Source organism: Mobula birostris, chromosome 1, assembly GCF_030028105.1.
Source record: "Mobula birostris isolate sMobBir1 chromosome 1, sMobBir1.hap1, whole genome shotgun sequence".
NCBI classification, from domain to species: domain Eukaryota; kingdom Metazoa; phylum Chordata; class Chondrichthyes; order Myliobatiformes; family Myliobatidae; genus Mobula; species Mobula birostris.
The window spans coordinates 199,859,263-199,876,870 of NC_092370.1; the positions used below are offsets into that span (position 1 = coordinate 199,859,263).

At 40.1% G+C, this 17,608-nt stretch overlaps 1 protein-coding gene across 2 annotated transcripts; it reads right to left on the minus strand.

Moving 5' to 3' along the window:
- Positions 1-376: 376 nt before the first annotated feature.
- On the minus strand, positions 377-17,587 carry LOC140202943 (suppressor of cytokine signaling 4-like). 2 transcript variants are annotated; one of them, XM_072268566.1, is made up of 3 exons: positions 17,396-17,587; positions 9,405-9,773; positions 377-2,403 (listed from the first exon to the last, which is right to left on the minus strand). In XM_072268566.1, exon 3 carries the CDS (start codon positions 2,250-2,252, stop codon positions 900-902), a length of 1,353 nt encoding a protein of 450 aa, XP_072124667.1. In that variant the 5' UTR covers positions 2,253-2,403; positions 9,405-9,773; positions 17,396-17,587; the 3' UTR covers positions 377-899. The 2 variants fall into 2 exon arrangements, with proteins under 2 accessions (XP_072124667.1, XP_072124677.1); XM_072268576.1 differs by lacking the exon at positions 9,405-9,773.
- Between the last annotated feature and the right edge of the window lie 21 nt (positions 17,588-17,608).

Consider the following 17,608-nt stretch of genomic DNA (forward strand, 5'->3'; position numbering starts at 1 on the left):
GCCAAAGAATAAGGCAAAGTGATCCAAAAAAAATGGGGCCAGATGCAAGTATATTTCAGCACAATATTTTGATTAAATAAAACACGATCTACAAAGTGAAATGGTAAGTGTTGTCACCGGAAACATATATATATTTAAAAAAAAAACTCTTGCAAGTTTAGGTGATACCATGTTACTGTCATCTTCTGGAGTCTGCCTGAATGTCTAAAAACTGAAGGGTGTCCTTGTCAAGTATCCTCTAATCCTTCTCATTTAGAAAGTTGCTTCCCTAACCATTTGTTGGACTGTTTGGGGATTACAACATAAAGATGGATACTTGTCAATGTTGGATATACTAATATTTGACTTACAAGTTGCATAATTCAATACAAAACATAAGAACAATATTTCTCTCAGAGGTTTTACTCAAAATTAATTTAAAAATTACATTGCAATAGTGCATGTCACATACTTAAAGCATCAGATAACTTAGAAAATTAGATATATGAACGTCTTTTAAAGTGCAAATAAAATTGATACACATGCCAACATTTTTGTGAACTTCTAAACGTACACTTTAGCGTGATGGTCATGGCTTCAGAAACAAATTCATTGTCTTGAAACTGCATTCCAACATGACACTAGAATATATTATTGGCAAAAACGCCAAAATGTCATGGACTGTAGAAGATAAGCACAAATGATTTGTCAGATTAGACAAGGTACATTATGTTTCATTGCACTGTTGAGATGGAAAAAATAACAAGCACATGAATAAAGAATGGAAGTTAACAGTCTTCAAACAAAATTTCTGATGGGAGAAAATTATTACCAGTAATCTCCTATTTAAAACTGTTCCAAGTTTTTTTTAATGGTGGAGAGAAGCTCCTGGTGATCCTTCTTAATCTTTCTTGTAACCTTCAATGGTTTCCTTTCAATCCACTATGCCATTGTTGTGTACTTATCTTAAGTACTTTTATTTTTTGTTTATAGTGATACTCCTTCAGGTAGGTTTTCATTGATGGTGGTACAGGAAGATCACCAATACCATCATAGGTTGTGTGGCTGCAAATAACAGCTCTGCAAAGATGCTGAAGTGAAAATGGAAAAGTCCTGTTTAGTGGAAGCGACAACAGTGGCTCAAAGAACATACAAGAGTTTGGGTCGCTGTAATGTTCTAAGAGGCCTGTTACACTTGGTGCATGAAAAACACAGGGATCATGGGCATCAAAACTGAAGTTATGATTCCACTGTTCAATTCTAGCATGAAGAGAGCGGCTGTAACGTCTGAAGCTGACAGAGAAGAGATAATCCTCCTGAGCAGAGTCCCTCAGCAAGTATGTACCTTCTGGTTTACCTTCTAATAGAGCCTCAGCTCCATATCTATCCATTACACCCCAGTAACACGGATTATTACTGATCCGAAATAGATCTGGGACTAAGCAGTAGGTGAAGCCGAACTGAGCCTGGCATTTATGAAAGGGTGTTAGCCAATTGCACTCATTCTCAAAATCCAGCTTGGTATTTGCCTGACTTTCAGTGTCTGTGAAAAGAGCCATCAGCTCCTCGTCAGAGTCTGAATCATTTGACGGAAATGTAATACCACTGTCACCTGCTAATTCAGTTATTCCAGACTCCACCTCAGAGTCTTGTCCGTGTAATGCATTAATCCGAGAAATCACTTCCAGGTTGTGAATCTGTGTATCTGATGGATTCACCTCCAGTTCAACACTCATTCTGCATCCTTCTCCTGGCTCTTCTTCACCAAATCCTACTGCTGAGCCTTCCCAAATGTCACAGTTTTGAGTTAATGGAATTGTATGCCAATTAATTAAGTCCCATTTTTCAGCCAGCTCCATTCCAGCTGGAAACGGACAACTATTGACTAGATCATTAATGTGGATTTTACTTTTTGAAATTAAAGCTACAGAGTTTTTATGATTATTCGCCTTAAGGGGAAAACACTGAGCAACTGCATCTTGTATCTTTTGCTTCAGTGATCGACTAGAAAGCTTGCGAGAACATGAATCTTCAAGATCCAGATCAGGCACAGGGGAACTCCATTTCCTCTCCCTTCTCGGAGTTATCGACAATATGCCAGCAACATCCCCAACCTCACCATCTGAACTAGTATCTATCTTGGAAGTGCGTGAACGTTTCTTGCCACTCCAAGCATAACCATCCCTACGATCAATATTTTTCCCCTGGCCATCCTTGGGTTTTACATCCAAGTTATGAGCTGCTGCTCCTGTTTGATGTGACATTGCTTTCATTAACCTTCAGATAGTTGGATTCATTCAGGACATCAGTATTTCAGCAAACCGAATGGCAAAATATATGATCTAGGATTTGGTAAGTCACCATGGGACCATTTCATCCAACGGCTGCACAGACAATTCACCATGCATCTTCAAAAGATAAAATCTGCATAAAAAGAAGAGAAAATGAGAGCTTTAATTTTAAAGAGATATTTCTGAAAGACTGAAATGTTCTTTTCCATCAGCTTGATTCACACGGGAGCATGATCTTCTGGTCAGACGCTTGTATATTCAATTATACATCCAGGGTAAAATCTCACCCTCCCCAAGCTAAACGACTCTGAAAATCTGGTGTTTCCTCCACCCCTCCCCTGCTGCAAACATTCAGCTGATAGAGCCATTGTTTTGAAATTCCTTCCCAATGCTGCTTATTCTCTAAGATTCAAGTTTTTAATCTGCATTAGACCATAAGATATAGGAGCAGAATTAGGCCATTCAGCCCATCGAGTCTGCTCTGCCATTCCATCATGGCAGATCCCAGATCCCACTCAACCTGCCTTCTGGCCATATCCTTTGATGCCCTGACTGAACAGAAAACGATCAACTTCCACCTTAAATATATCCATGGACTTGGCCTCCACCAAAGTTTGTGGCAGAACATTCCACAGATTCACTACTCTCTGGCTAAAAAAAAGTCCTCACCTCTGTTGCCTCTCAAATTTGAGGCTGTGCCCTCTAGTTCAGAATACCACCAGCATAAAAAACATCCTTTCTACATCCACCCTATCTAGTCCTTTCAACATTCGGCAGGTTTCAAATAAGATCCCCCTGTATTCTTCTTAATTTCAGTGAGTACAGGCCTAAAGCTGCCAAACGCTCCTCATACATTAACCCCTTCATTCCTGGAATCATTCTCGTGAACCTCCTCTGGACTCTCTCTAATGACAACACATCCTTTCTGAGATATGGGGCCCAAAACTGTTGACAATACTCCAAAAGTGCAACCTGACTAGTGTTTCATAAAGGCTCAGCAATATCTCCTAGCTTTTATATTCTACTTTCCTTGAAATAAATGCCAACATTGCATTTTCCTTCTTTACCACGGATTCACTTGTAATGGACTCATTCTGCTGATATGACCAGACCACGTGAGGAACCTAGAGTACTTTTCTGCATTAGGACATAGGAAGAGAATTCGGTCATTCTGCCCATCAAGTTTGATTTCTTATCCCTCTCATCCCCATTCTTCTGCCTTTTCCCCGTAACCTTTGACACCCTTTCTAATTAAGAACCTATAAACCTCTACTTTAAACTTACCCAATAACTTGGCCTCCACTGCTATCTGTGGCAATGAATTCCACAGATTCATCACCCTCTGGCTAGAGAAATGATTTCTGTTCCATAGGGACGTCCTTCCATTCTGAAGCTGTGCCCTCTGGCCGTAGACTCACCCACTATAAGAAAAATCCTCTCCACATGCACTCCATCTAGGCCTTTCAATATTCGATAGTTTCAATGAAATTTCACCCCCCCCCCGCCAATTTTTCTAAACCCCAGCAAGTACAGGTCCAGAGCTCATACGTAACCCGATCTTGTGAACTTCCTCTGGACCCTCTCCACTGTCAGCACATCTTTTCTTAGATAAGGGCACACAACACTGCTTACAATATTCCAAGTGTAGTCTGAGCAATGCCTTAGAAACCCTCACCATTACAGCCTTGTTTTTATATTCTAGTCCTCTTGAAATGAATGCTAACATATGCTTTTCTTACCACCGACTCAACCCGTAAATTAACATTCAAGATTAAGATACTATGTAAGAACTAGTTTCATTATGGGATGATTCTTGTCCTATTCCAGACTCTTGAGGAAAGGATGTAACATTAAATGGTAAATTCTTAGCTTAGTACTGTGCTATAGTATCAGTCAGGATTACAAGTCTCAGTGCAAATCAGCAATTGTTGACTCACAAATGTTCTACTTCTAAACTTTTATTCATCCGTTTATGGGAAGAGGATTTTAGTGGTAACATTTATTGTCCATATCTAACTGCTCACTGAAAGTGGTAAAGAGCAACTTCAGAAACTGCTGAAATCATCTTAAACAGTAATCAATAAAATGGAACAAAAGCAAGAGCAACTGTATTCCTAAGGAAGTAATGGTGTGTGAACAAACAGTAAATTTGTTATAAAACTAACAGGATATCAATCTTAGAGAAGAGAAAGAATTTTATGGGCAGGCTAAGAATACTTTAGCTATAAATTCACACCAACCTGTTCATTCATCATGGGTGCCAGGTGTTGATTTAAATGTGCACAAAGCAATATACTATTATGTATGTCCATCTGGTTCAAGATTATGGGATGATTTTTATTTAAAAATAAAGCCTACCATCTAAAAGGCAGATGATAAAATATATCTTTTAATTTTAAACTCAGGTTATGATTAAACAAAGTTCAATGTAAATTTATTATCAACGTATGTATATGTAATTGCCTTGAGATTTATTTTTTGCAGGCCTTCTTTACAGGGGAAAAAAGAAATGCAATAGAATTTTATGAAAGCTATAAATGAACAAATACTGACATATAGCAATGTGCAAAAGAAGACAAATTGTGCAAATAAAATGAAAAATAATACTGAGAGGCAGTAACCCACAATATGCCTTTGATATGCCCTTTGAAAAGTTAAGATCAGAGCAGGCTGAAACCTTCATACCCGTTACATGAGGTGGTACCAATTTATAGGGAAGGAGCTCTTCAATGCTAAGACAGCTGAAACTATACAAGTTGAATTAAAAAGTTAAAACAACAATTTATAAATTCTAATATTTAAGTAGAAAGTACTAATTACAGATTTGTTGCTACAAGGCTTCACAGGTACTGTATATATAGAGAGTAGGCTGACATAAAGAGGATGAACAAATGAGAATGGGTGGATGGGTTGTCCATAATGACCACTGCAAAAATACACATTAAAATGTTGCATTTCAATGTCAACTTTTATAACTGTGGGCCCATGAAGCAGTCTAAAGCTAATGAAATTTAGAAGCAAAAGATAAGAAATATCATAGTCACTTTTGGAACTACAGGCTCTCACAGAAAATAATACAACAATCTGACAGAGTACTGGCTCAAGGATGATTTGTCACAATCACATCACAAGATTATTATCATAGTCCCAAAACATTTTCAAAATAGTGGTAACGGACCATTTACATTAGCCTGCAAGTGCAGACTAGGGCTTGACACAAAGAATGGCAGCAGAGATTGTTGCAAAGAAGATGGAGTAAGACTCAGAAGCAAAAATCACGCTAGAGCCTTTTTACACTAAGAAAAGGCTAGGTTAATCTCACGTCATGTGTAGGCACCACAGTAGCATAGCATAGCTACAGTGGTGCTAGAAAGTTTGTGAACCCTGCAGAATTTTCTCTATTTCTGCATAAATATGACTTAAAAATGTGATCAGATCTTCACACAAGTCCTAAAATTAGATAAAGAGAACCCAATTAAATAAATAACACAAAAACATTATACTTGTTCATTTATTTATTGAGAAAAATGATCAAATATTACATGTATTTGTTGGGAAAAAGTATGTGAACCTCTGGGGTAAGCCTTCTACAAAAGCTATTTGGAGTCAAGTGTTCCAATCAATGAGTTGAGATTGCATGTGGGTTGTAGAGGTGGCCTGCCCTATAAAAAAGGCACACAAAGTCAGGTTACTGACAGAGCCTGCTTGTCTCAAGAAAGATCTGTTTATGTGCACCATGCCTTGATCAAAACATCTTTCAGAGGATCTTAGAAGAACTATAGAGAAGCATGAAATTGGAAAAGGCCACAAAAGCATTTCTAAAGACCTGAGTGTTCATCAGTCCACAGTAAGAAACATTGTTTACAAATGGAGGAAACACTGTACTGTTGCTATTCTCCCTAGGAGTGGACATCCTGCAAAGATCACACCAAGAGCACAACGTGCAATGAAGGAGGTGGAAAAGAACCTAAGGGTAGCAGCAAAAGATCGCAGAAATCCCTACAAATTACTAAGGTCTCTGTTCGTGTCCACTATAAGAAAAACACTGAAGAAGAACAGTGTTCATGGAAGGACACCACGGAGAAAACCGCTGTTCTCCAAAAACAAAAATTGCTGCACATCTCACATTTGCAAAACACCACTTGGGTGTTCTACAATGCTTCTGTGACAATATTCTGTGGACAGATGAGACAAAAGTTGAACTTTTTGGCAGAAATGCACATTGCTATGTTTGGAGGAAAAAGGACACTGCACACCAATACAGGTGTTCCCCGCTTTTCGAACATTCGCTTTACGAAACCTCACTGTTATGAAAGACCTACATTAGCACCCTGTTATCGCTTTCAGAAGGTGTTTTCACTGTTACGCAGAAAGGCAGTGCGCGATAAAAAATCAGCGCACGCTCCGAGCAGCCGCTCTCCTCCGGATTCGGAATGGCATTGCTTAAACATGTGCCTGTGAGCAGCCATTTGCAAGATGAGTTCTAAGGTGTCGGAAAAGCCTGAAAGAGTAAGGGTGTTGCACTTAGCGTAAAACTAGACATAATTAAGCGTTTTGATCGTGGTGAACGAAGCAAGGACAAAGTGAGTTTGGCTTGTGAAAGCTGACGAAGATGATGTTGAAGAGGTTTTGGCATCCTATGACCAAGAACTGATAGGTGAAGAGCTGATGCAATTGGAAGAAGAAAGGATGACAATTGAAACTGAATGCAGCAGTGAACCGAACGTGAAGCAAGTGCGTGAGATTTTTGCTGCAATGATAAAGTACGACTTTAATTTTGAAAGGGTACGTAGGCTTAGGGGATATTTGCAGGATGGTTTGAGTGCTTACAAACAACTGTATGATAGAAAGATGCACGAGGCTCAGCAGTCAAGCAAGCCTTCCACACCAGCCACAGCAGACGATGAACCTTGACCTTCGACATCGAGGCAGGCAGTCATAGGAGAAAATGAGCTGCCTGCCCTGATCGACGATGAGATGACACCCCCGTGTCCCACCACCCCAACCCGCAGGCCCCGAATACTGTACCGATTCGCGGAGAGTGCAGTGGTAGCTGGGAGACACACAGCACATCTTTACCCCGAATAAACATGCTAATTAATTAGGTGCTGCCTAGCACGTAATTGTCGGCCCAGATCAGAGGCGATGCAATCGGCAGTCCCCTCTGATCTGGGCCGACAATTACGTGCTAGGCAGAACCTAATTAATTAGCTCGTTTATTTCGGCTTTTTTCTTAAAGATGTGCTGTGTGCCTCCTGGCTACCGCTGTGTTCTTCACGGCAATGTATCCGTCGGCGGCCTGGAGAGTGGGGGCCACTGCACCACCCCAACCTGCGACGACTCAGTCTAACACACCATCATCAGTGTGCTCGGCGCTGTTTTCCCAATTCCGGTAAGTGATACTACACTGTACATACATTATTTCTACTTTATATCGGCTGTGTATTTTTACGTGTTATTTGGTAGATCTGGCAGCTTCATAGTTTAAAGGTTACTGGAGAGCGCGTTTATGCCAACAGCGCTTGCGTGAGATTTTCGCTACGGAGATCTCTGCAATCATTGTAGAGAAATATTTCTACTTTATATAGGCTGTGTATTAATCGTATCATTCCTGCTTTTACTATATGTTACTGTTATTTTAGGTTTTATGTGTTATTTGGCAAGATTTGGTAGGTTATTTTTGGGTCTGCAAACGCTCACAAAATTTTCCCATATAAATAAATGGTAATTGCTTCTTTGCTTTACGACATTTCGGCTTACGAACTGTTCCATAGGAACGCGCTACCTTCGGATGGCGGGGGAAACCTGTACCAAAACCTCATCCCAACTGTGAAGCATGGTGGTTTGGAGCTGCCTTGTTGCCTCAGGGCCTGGACAGCTTGCAATTGTTGAGGGAACAATGAACTCAAAATTGTATCAAGACACTTTACAGGAGAATGTCAGGGTAGCAGTCCGTCACCTGAAGCTTAATAGAAGTTGGACAATGCAACAAGATGATCTGAAAGACAAGAGTAAATTAACAACAGAATGGTTTAGAAAGAAGAAAATCCGTGTTTTGGAGTAGCTGAGTCAAAGTCCCGACCTTATTCCGATAGAAATGTTGTGAAAGGACCTGAAGCAAGCAGTTCATGCAAGGAAGCCCACCAACATCCCAGAGTTGAAGCAGTTTTGTAAAGAGGAATGGCCTAAAGTTCCTCCAAGCCAATGTGCAGGACTGATCAACAATTACTGGAAATGTGTGGTTGAAGTTATTGTTGTACAAGGGGGTCAATACCCGTTACTGAAAGCAAAGGTTCACATACTTTTTCCAACAAATACATGTAATATTGGATCATTTTCTCAATAAATAAATGAACAAGTATGTTTTTTGTGTTATTTATTTAATCAGGTTCTCTTTAGGACTTTAGGAAGATCTGATCACATTTTAGGTCACATGCAGAAATAGAGAAAATTCTAGAGCTCACAAACTTTCTAGCACCACTGTATTGCAGCTTGGGGCGTTAAGAGTTCAATTCCGACGCTGTCTGTAAGAAGTATATGTACTTCCTGAGAGTATGTGTGTTTCCTCCTGGTACTCTGGTTTCCTACCACATTCCAAAAGACATACTGGTTAGTAGGTTCATTGGTCATTGTAAATTTTCTTGTGAGTAGGCAAAGGTTAAATAGGTGGTGCTTGTTCTGTGCTGTATCACTAAATGAAAACCAAAAATAAATAAGTATATTTAAATGTATTACATAGAGGTACTGCAAAGGTAAGTTACAATAAGATTTAATCACTTGATATCAGTAACAGGAGAAACTTGGCTTACTTATCTGACAAGTACTTATCAATACTGATCTGGATTGGAAAAGGTATATCACATAGAAACATAGAAAACCTACAGCACAATACAGGACCTTTGGTCCACAATGCTGTGCTGAACATTATTATTATTATGATTATGATTATGAGGACAAGCAGTCCCCTTTTATTGTCATTTAGTAATGCATGCATTAAGAAATGATAAAATGTTTTTTCCAGAATGATATCACGAAAAACACATGACAAACCGACTTAAAAACTAACAAAAACCATATAATTATAACATATAGTTACAACAGTGCAAAGCAATACGTAATTTGATAAGAACAGACCATGGCAAAGTAAAAGTCTCAAAGTCTCTCGAAAGTCCCATCATCTCACGCAGAGGGTAAACCTCCAGCGCCGCCAACTTGCCAGTGCAGCATTCTGGAAGCATCCGACCACAGTTCGACTCCAAGTCCATCCGAAAAACTCTGAGCCTCCAACCACCTATTCGACACCGAGCACCATCTCTGCCCAGCGCTTCGACCCCGGCCCTGGCAACAGGCGATATGTAAAGCCGAGGATTTGGCGCCTTCGTCTCTGGAGATTCTCGATCGCACAGTAGCAGCGGCAGCGAAGCAGGCATTTCGGAAGTTACTCCAGATGTTCCTTTGCGCTTCTCATGGGTGTCTCCATCAAATCCGGATTGTGCACGGCCCCTAGTTACACATATGATATCATTCGGAACAGCCGCATGCGCTGTGTCGTGCCGCCATCTTCTCCTCCCTCCTCTTATATGTACTTACTTCAGAAATTACTTCGGGTTACCCATAGCCCTCTATTTTTCTAACCTCCATGTACCTATCCAGAAGCCTCTTAAAAGACCCTACTGTATCCGCCTCCACCACAGTCGCCGGCAGCCCATTTCACGCACACACCACTCTCTGCGTAAAAACCACCTATCAACTATTCTAAATTCTGTTTATTCCTAACAACATAAACGTTACAAGGTTTCCTGTCTGGATATTTTAAAATTAAGGAAGGCAGTTTCAGGCTAAGGGGTTGAATGTTTAAACATAGAACAGTACAGCAGTGGGTAGGCCATTTACTCTATTGCCAATCTTGATGCCTATTTATAATAGATGTCTTCATCCATAACCCTCCATTCCCTTCATATTCATGTATCTATCTAAAAGTCTGTTAAACTCCACAAAACGTAATAATTCCATTACTATTGTTGGTAAACCAGTCCAGGCACCTACCACTCTCTGCATAAAAAAGTTGCTCCTCACCTTACCACCATTGTAATTCCATGTACTGATCCAGATTCTAAGTTCATCTTCCTTCCCATAATAGTGTTGAAATAAACACATTTCAGCCATTCAATTCCACTATGTTTACTTGTTTGGCCATTGGTTTTACTCTTTTCAATCTTATTTGTCATACCATCTTTCTTGCCCTCAACTCTACCACCTGTTGCCATCTCACCGTCACTCCAGTTTAAACCCTCCTGGGCAGCACTAGCAAAACTCCTGGCCAGGATATTGGTTCCTCTCCAGTTCAGCAGCAAACTGTTTTGTTTATAGAGATTCCACCTGTCCTGGAAGAGAGCCCAATGATTCATAAAACTGAAGCCCTTCTTCCTGCCACAAGCATGAGAAAATCTGCAGATGCTGGAAATCCGAGCAACACGCACAAAATGCTGGAGGAACTCCGCAGGCCAGGGAGCATCTAGGAAAAGAGTACACTCGATGTTTCGGGTTGATACCCCTTGGGAGCCTTTGTCCTGCCGAAGGGTTTCAGCCCAAAATGTTGACTGTACTTTGAGTTCCTCCAACATTTTGTGTGCGTTGCTCTCCTTCCTGCACAAGCTCCTTAGCCATACATTGAACTGCACTATGTATTTATTTCTCTCCTCACTAGCACATAGCCAGGACAGTAATACTGAGATAACAACCCTGCAAGTCCTGCGTTTTCACTTTCTACCTCGCTTCCCAAAATCGTTTCGCAGGACCTCATCCCTGCTCCTGTCTATGTAATTGGTACCTATATGGACCACAACCACTTTCTGCTCATCCTCCCCTCTCAGACAGCCCTACTATCAAGTTCCTTATTGCTATCACTCTGGCTGACTTCACTCTTCATCCCTTTCCTTAGAGCCCGGCTTCGTGAGTGAAGAAATTTCTTTACTTATGGGGTCATAAGCTTTTGTAATTCTCCACCCAAAAGGATGATGGATATTTATTCCCTGTGTATACTGATTGATGTACTAAGTAGCAAAATGGAGCAAAGGTCATGAACCAATTATAATTAAAATAGAGTGAGTACATTCCCAAGGAAAGAGGAGGGACTGGATGAGAAAAGGGACAAGCTGGTGGGAGAAATGAATGGCTTACTCTTGCTTTTATGACTTACTGTTAAAATGGAGGCTTCAAATTAAAGCCTGCTAAATTGGCCACAATTGAAAATGGATGAATGGAAAAATAATTTAATCAGGGTGCAAGGAGCTTTCTGGAGGGATGCTCTTCCTGCCTGCAGCCAATAACACGCACGAGGCTTGGTTGAATGATTAGGGTTGGAGCATAGGATTGAGCCTGCTGTTGGAAGTTGCTCTCAGGCAGAAAGTGGGGGAGGGTGGTTAGAGATGCAGGAAGCAACAGAGAAGATGGAGGTAACGAACAGGAAGTGGTATTGGGTGATAGGAGCTGTATGGAGAAAGGTGAATGGCCTGTTTCTGGGAAACGAAAAATAAGTGGCTGATTGAGGACTGTAGTGGTTTACGTATCACCTAGTGACAAAGGCAATAGTCAGGATTTCAATGAAAGAAGGAATGAGTTGCAAATGTGGACCTCTTTCTGCTATCAATCCAAACTAAGGATCTGAAAAAAGTATTAGGAGATATTGGGGTCTCAAGACCTTTAAGAGATGGGGCACTCTTAGTATTTTGCAAAGATAGTAAGCAACATGAGGAAACTCTGGGATTAAAAACTGTGGGAAGGAGGAGCACTAAGGATATATAATGAACAACAATGGCTTTGGCAGTAATCTCTGGAGTGCCTCTAGATGTATCCACTGAGTAAGTTAAAAACAATTTAGTTGGGAGAAAATTTGCAGATGGTAAAATGATTTAGAAGTTTTTGTGGTGGACTAAGAACAGATAGCTTATTGGTCTTGATTAAATTTGATGGAAAAAGTTGCTGGATATGGTTAATTTGGACTATTGTGGTTCGAGTGGATATGCTGCCTCCTCTGAGGTGTTTTCAATGCAACAAGTTTGGCCATGTAGCAGCTGTGTGTACAGCTAAAAAGTGGTGTGCTAGATGTGGTGGAGAACATGATTATGGCAATTGTGAAGGCATTAGCCTAAAATGTAGCAACTTTGGAGGGGAACATAAGCAGGGGAGCTTAAGCAGGTTGTCCTGTATATAAGAAAGCTGTGGAAGTGCAATGTGTTTGAGTGGAAATGGGTATGTCATATGCAGAGACTCTGCAGAAAGTACAAAAGACAGTGTCAATGGGACCTATTAATATCCCGAATACAGATAGATTAAAGACAGTGTGTAAAATGCATCACAAAGATAAGAAATTCCTCAGATGCTGGAAATCCAAAGCAACACACACAAAATGTTGGAGGAACTCAGCAGGTCATGCAGCATTTACAGAAAATAGTAAACAGTCAACATTTCAGGCTGAGACTCTTCTTCACGACTATGTAAAGTGCTTGAATATATAACAAAGGATTGGCTGACTGTTGATACACTAAAGTTTGTTACTTTCATGGCAGATGTGGTAAATTGTACAGCACAAACTATAAGTGGGACAGAAGAAAATAAATTATATTGAAAGCTGGAGAAAAGCATCTAGAGGTAAAAGACTTTACTCTGGAAGTTATTGATGATGCCTTACAAGAGTAGTAAATAATGCTCTGATTTCAAAGCAGGGTTGTTTATGGTTCTTGTAATCTTACAATGGAATGCTAGAAGCCTGTTAGCCAATGATCAAGAATTTAAGACATTTATTGAAGCTTTACCAAATATGCCTGATGTTGTATGTGTCCAGGAAATCTGGTTGAAATCTTGTCGAAGTTTTAAGATACAGGTTTATGTTGATTGGAAAATGGGTAATGGATGAGTGGCTACCCTTTGTCAAAAATGGAATAGCACATAAGAGTTACAGAAATTGGAGTTGTTTATGAGCCAGTTATGGCTGAAATTTGGGGAAAGAATAGTAAAGCACGAAAAGTAAGATTATATGGTGTGGGAATTTTAATGCTCATAGTGCTACATGGGATTGTAGTGACACAAGTGTGAATGGAATGTTGGTGGAAGACTTTCTGGAAGGTGTTTGGTGTGCTTGAATGATAGTAAGAGCACAGGATAAATTTATTTAATAGCACTGTTTCTGCTATAGACCCTATGCTGATATCTAAGGATATAGCAAATATGTGTAACTAGGAAGCATATATTTGCACAATTTGACTGAGGTGCTTTGGTACAGAACTGGCTTTGTGGCTGAAGTCTGCAGTCATCGACATAGTGCTGAACTGAATTGACTTCAGGCTGTCACTCCTGGATCATTTCGGGGACCCTGTAGCTCGATATTTAATATTCTGTCTGATATTTGCTGTTTGCACAATTTGTTTTTTCTTTTCATGCGTTGGGCGTTTGATGTTTTCTTTAAATGGGTTCCAGGTGTTTCTTTGTTTTGTGGCTGCCTGCTTTGTGCACTGTACAGATACTTTGATAATAAATGTACTTTGAAACTTTGATATGTATCAAAGGTTCTCATATCTCCAGATGGAATCTTATAAGGCAAATTGGGATGTATTTGATTATTTATGTGGAAGTATATTTCCGGATCATTTGGTTTAGGAGGATATTGAGTTGAGTAATAATACCTTGTGCTCTGTATTCAACTCAATAGCTAAGGAATCAATCCCCAGATTATTGGGAGATAATAAAAGGAGAGCTGTTCCCTGATGGACAGATGAAGGAAAAGGAGCTGTGAAGGTGCGGAATAAAGCTTTTAGTGTTACTCCTATTCATCTTTTATATGTATAACACAGCTCAAGCCATAGTTAGAAAAGTAATGAGAAGGGCAAAGAAAAAGTATCGGAGACCATACTGTGATAGCATTGGGAAAGAGACCCAAATTGGGGAAGTTTGGGATATGATACAGAAAATGGGGGGAGTTAGAAAACTTGATGCATTACCAGTTTTGTATGGTGGGGAGAAGGTTGCGGTTACTGACTCTGAAAAAGCAGAATTATTCGTAAAAACATATGTCAGTGTACATAGTTTGGCCAATTTAAGTAAAGAAGAGCGGTCTTATAGAGAATCAGTTTTGGCAAGCATTCCTCAGATTGCTGAGAAAAAAAGAATGCTCCAGTTTCTGCTTGGATGTTGAATTTACATTGTTTGAACGTAAAAGGACTATTAATGGTGCTGGTCAGACATCACCTGGGAAAGGTGATATTTGTTATAACATGTTTACAGTTATTGGATTTGAAACTTATGTTGGTTTTGAAATTCTTTCACACAATATGGGTTGAAGGGCAACTTATTGCTTCCTGGAAATTAGTGGTTGTTATCTCTATATTGAAACCTGGTAAGGATTAATCAGATCCTTTCAGTTACAGACCTATTTCACCAATTTCACCTGTATGTAAGTTAATGAAACAAGTGGTTATAGCAAGGCTTTCTTATTTCGTGGAAGGTAGTTGAAATTAGCTGTATACCAAACTGGATTTCAAAACAAAGAGAATGACCATGGACTTGGTGTTAAATTTGGAGTCTGATATTCGTAAGGCGAAAGTTAATAAAGAATCAGTGGTAGCGGTTTTGTTTTATGTAGAGAAAGTTTACGGTATTTTATGGACACAAGGATTGCTGCTCAAACTGGAAAGATGGGAATAGGTGATACAATGTTCAATTGGATTCAAGATTTTTCATGTCATAGGAAAATATACATTAGGTTGGGAACAACATTCTTTGAGTATGAGATAGAGAATGGGACCCCACAGTGTAGCCCACTCCTTTTTTAATATTATGATTAATGATATTTGCTTAAATGCTCGCTCAGACATTTCCAAATCATTGCATGTTAATGATGGTGCAGTGTGGAAGAGAGGCAGGAATATAAATTATATAGTTAGGAAAATGTAGGCAGCTATTAATGAAGTAGAGGAATGGTGATGACAGTGGGGTTTAAATTTTCTGTTGCAAAGGCTCAAGTTGTTTGTTTTCCTAAAAGGAACATTACACCCAGAGTTGACCTCAAGTTATATGGTGAATCTCTTAAACAACAGTCAGTGATAAAATTTCTATTATGTGCATGGACACAAGACTAACATGGAAAGTGCACGTGAATAAAATTCTAGAGATGTGTAAAGAGAGAAGCCCCTATTATGCTTAGTTAGGTGTGACTGGGGTATGAGTAGGAGATCACAAACAAATGTATATTTCTTTAATTAGATGTCTTTGATTTATCGATATGTTCCTTATGGGTCAGTCTCACCAACAGTCTTAAAGTTCAAGATCAAGTATTGAGATTATGTTATTAAATCATCCCACTTTCAACATTACTGGTAGAAATGGGTGAAGTACTTTTCCAACTACGCAGGCTACAGTTACCAATGGTTTATTGGATTAACGTAATAAGACTTAAAGTTGGTCATCCAATACCGGCAACATTTGTAGAGTGTTGAGAGCGTTGCATTCCTAAGGTTTCCACTTTTGGGTGGATGGGAAATGAATGGGCACAAAATTTTGGGTTGCTTAATGTGGATTATGGTCTCAGTGTATTCTTTTCTGTTGCTCCTCCATAGTGTCTCCCTTTGTCTCTGGTTAATTTAAGGCTTCAAGAAAAGATCAAGATGAAGAATGATTGTATATCAGTGGCACAAGTAGTTCAGCAATATATGCAAGGCAGACATTATGGCTTCTTACATATCTACACAAATTTTACATGGGGGGGGGTGAAAGCCACAATTAAAAAGTCTATTCGATCACTGTGGCAATCAAGATGGGATAAGGAAATGTAAGGATGGCATTTATATAAAATTGAGAGGATGGAGGGAATTCAACTGAGAGATGGGTATAAAAAGGTGGAAGAATTTATAATTAGACATTTATGTATTGGACACACTAGGCTAAATAATTCCTTGTTCAGAATTTGCATGCATGATACGGGCATTTGTAGGAAGTGCACTTGTCAAAAAACAGTGCAACATACAGTATTATTAGAATGAAGTTCCCATGAGGTGCAAAGGAAACATCTAATTACTAAATTGAGACCTTTGGGACAGACAAAGTTTACGATGGAAAGTTTGTTAGGATATCACTGCTATCATAAATTTAGTGGTTATATTTCCCGTCTCTATGCTCCACTCCAACTCAGCAGGTAGCCATAGTGCACCTTACGTTAGTCTACCAAATATCATTAAACCTTACAAGAAGAAGAAGAAAAAATTAATCTAGAGGGGTTGGGTTGGAAACAGCTTCTGAGGTTACGGCTGTGCAGGATACTTTCAATGGTACATGGTGGGTGGGTGGGGGAGGTAGAGAACTACTCTAGGCAAGTGGAATTAGGAAGAAGGGAGAAAGAGATCTGCCGTGGACGGAAGTCACCAGTTTAACAAACTCATAGGCTGATTCATGAGGTTGGTGTGGAAGGAGATAGATTTAGGAGCCAGGTTGGGCTGCAGGTGCCGGGGAGAGAGTAGGGTAATTTCAGTGATGTGGCATGGGAGGGGAAGAGTGTAAAGAGACGTATGTGAGTGCCGAAGTGATGGTGTGGGTAGGAGAGTTAGGAAGCGTGCGGAGTTTGGTGATTGAGGTCTGTAAGTGATGTGTATTTAGTATTGTTTCTGAATTCACTCACTGGACACTATTGGTAAAGTTATCATTCCCAGATGTGTCCGTTTTAATTCAATCATTCTGGAGTCACATACACGCCAAAACAGGCAAGGTTAGCAGATCTATAGTCGCATCAAACTTATCACTACTGATCCATCTTCAGATTTACTTTATTACTAGAATTTGGATTCGTCAGCTGCCGTTATGGGATCAATAACATAGGCCTCTTATACTAATTCCACCACCATTTTCTCCTGCTGGTATCTGCACAGTCCCTACCCCCGTTCCCGGCACGGTGTCCGCGTCCGGAGAAATCAACGCTCATCGAACAGTTTGACCCCGAATGAATGGGAAGGAAGTGGCCGGAAAGTAGAAGCCATAACAAAAGTGGCGTGAGCCGGGGGTGGGGTGAAGGGAGGAGGGATCTGGACAAACGGCTGGGTAACAGGGAGCTGTTTCGACGGCAACAGAAGATCAGGACTTACAATTCGCGTTACCGACCGTCCGCCGGATCATCGGAACCACCGGCCCGGGCCCTCCCTTTTATCACCTCGGCCTGACATCGGCGGCGATAGGAAGTGACGACGGGACGGGGCGGTTGCTCGCAGCAAGTCACCAAGATTAAAATTCACACAAAAATAAAACTTTCTTTTCCAGATTCACTTTTAAAAAAAGAACAAAGCAAGGCAAAAGCAAGT

Excerpts from the sequence above, each read along its gene's own strand:
- LOC140202943 (XM_072268576.1), bottom strand. The coding sequence starts at position 2,252 with ATGAAAGCAATGTCACATCAAACAGGAGCAGCAGCTCATAACTTGGAT.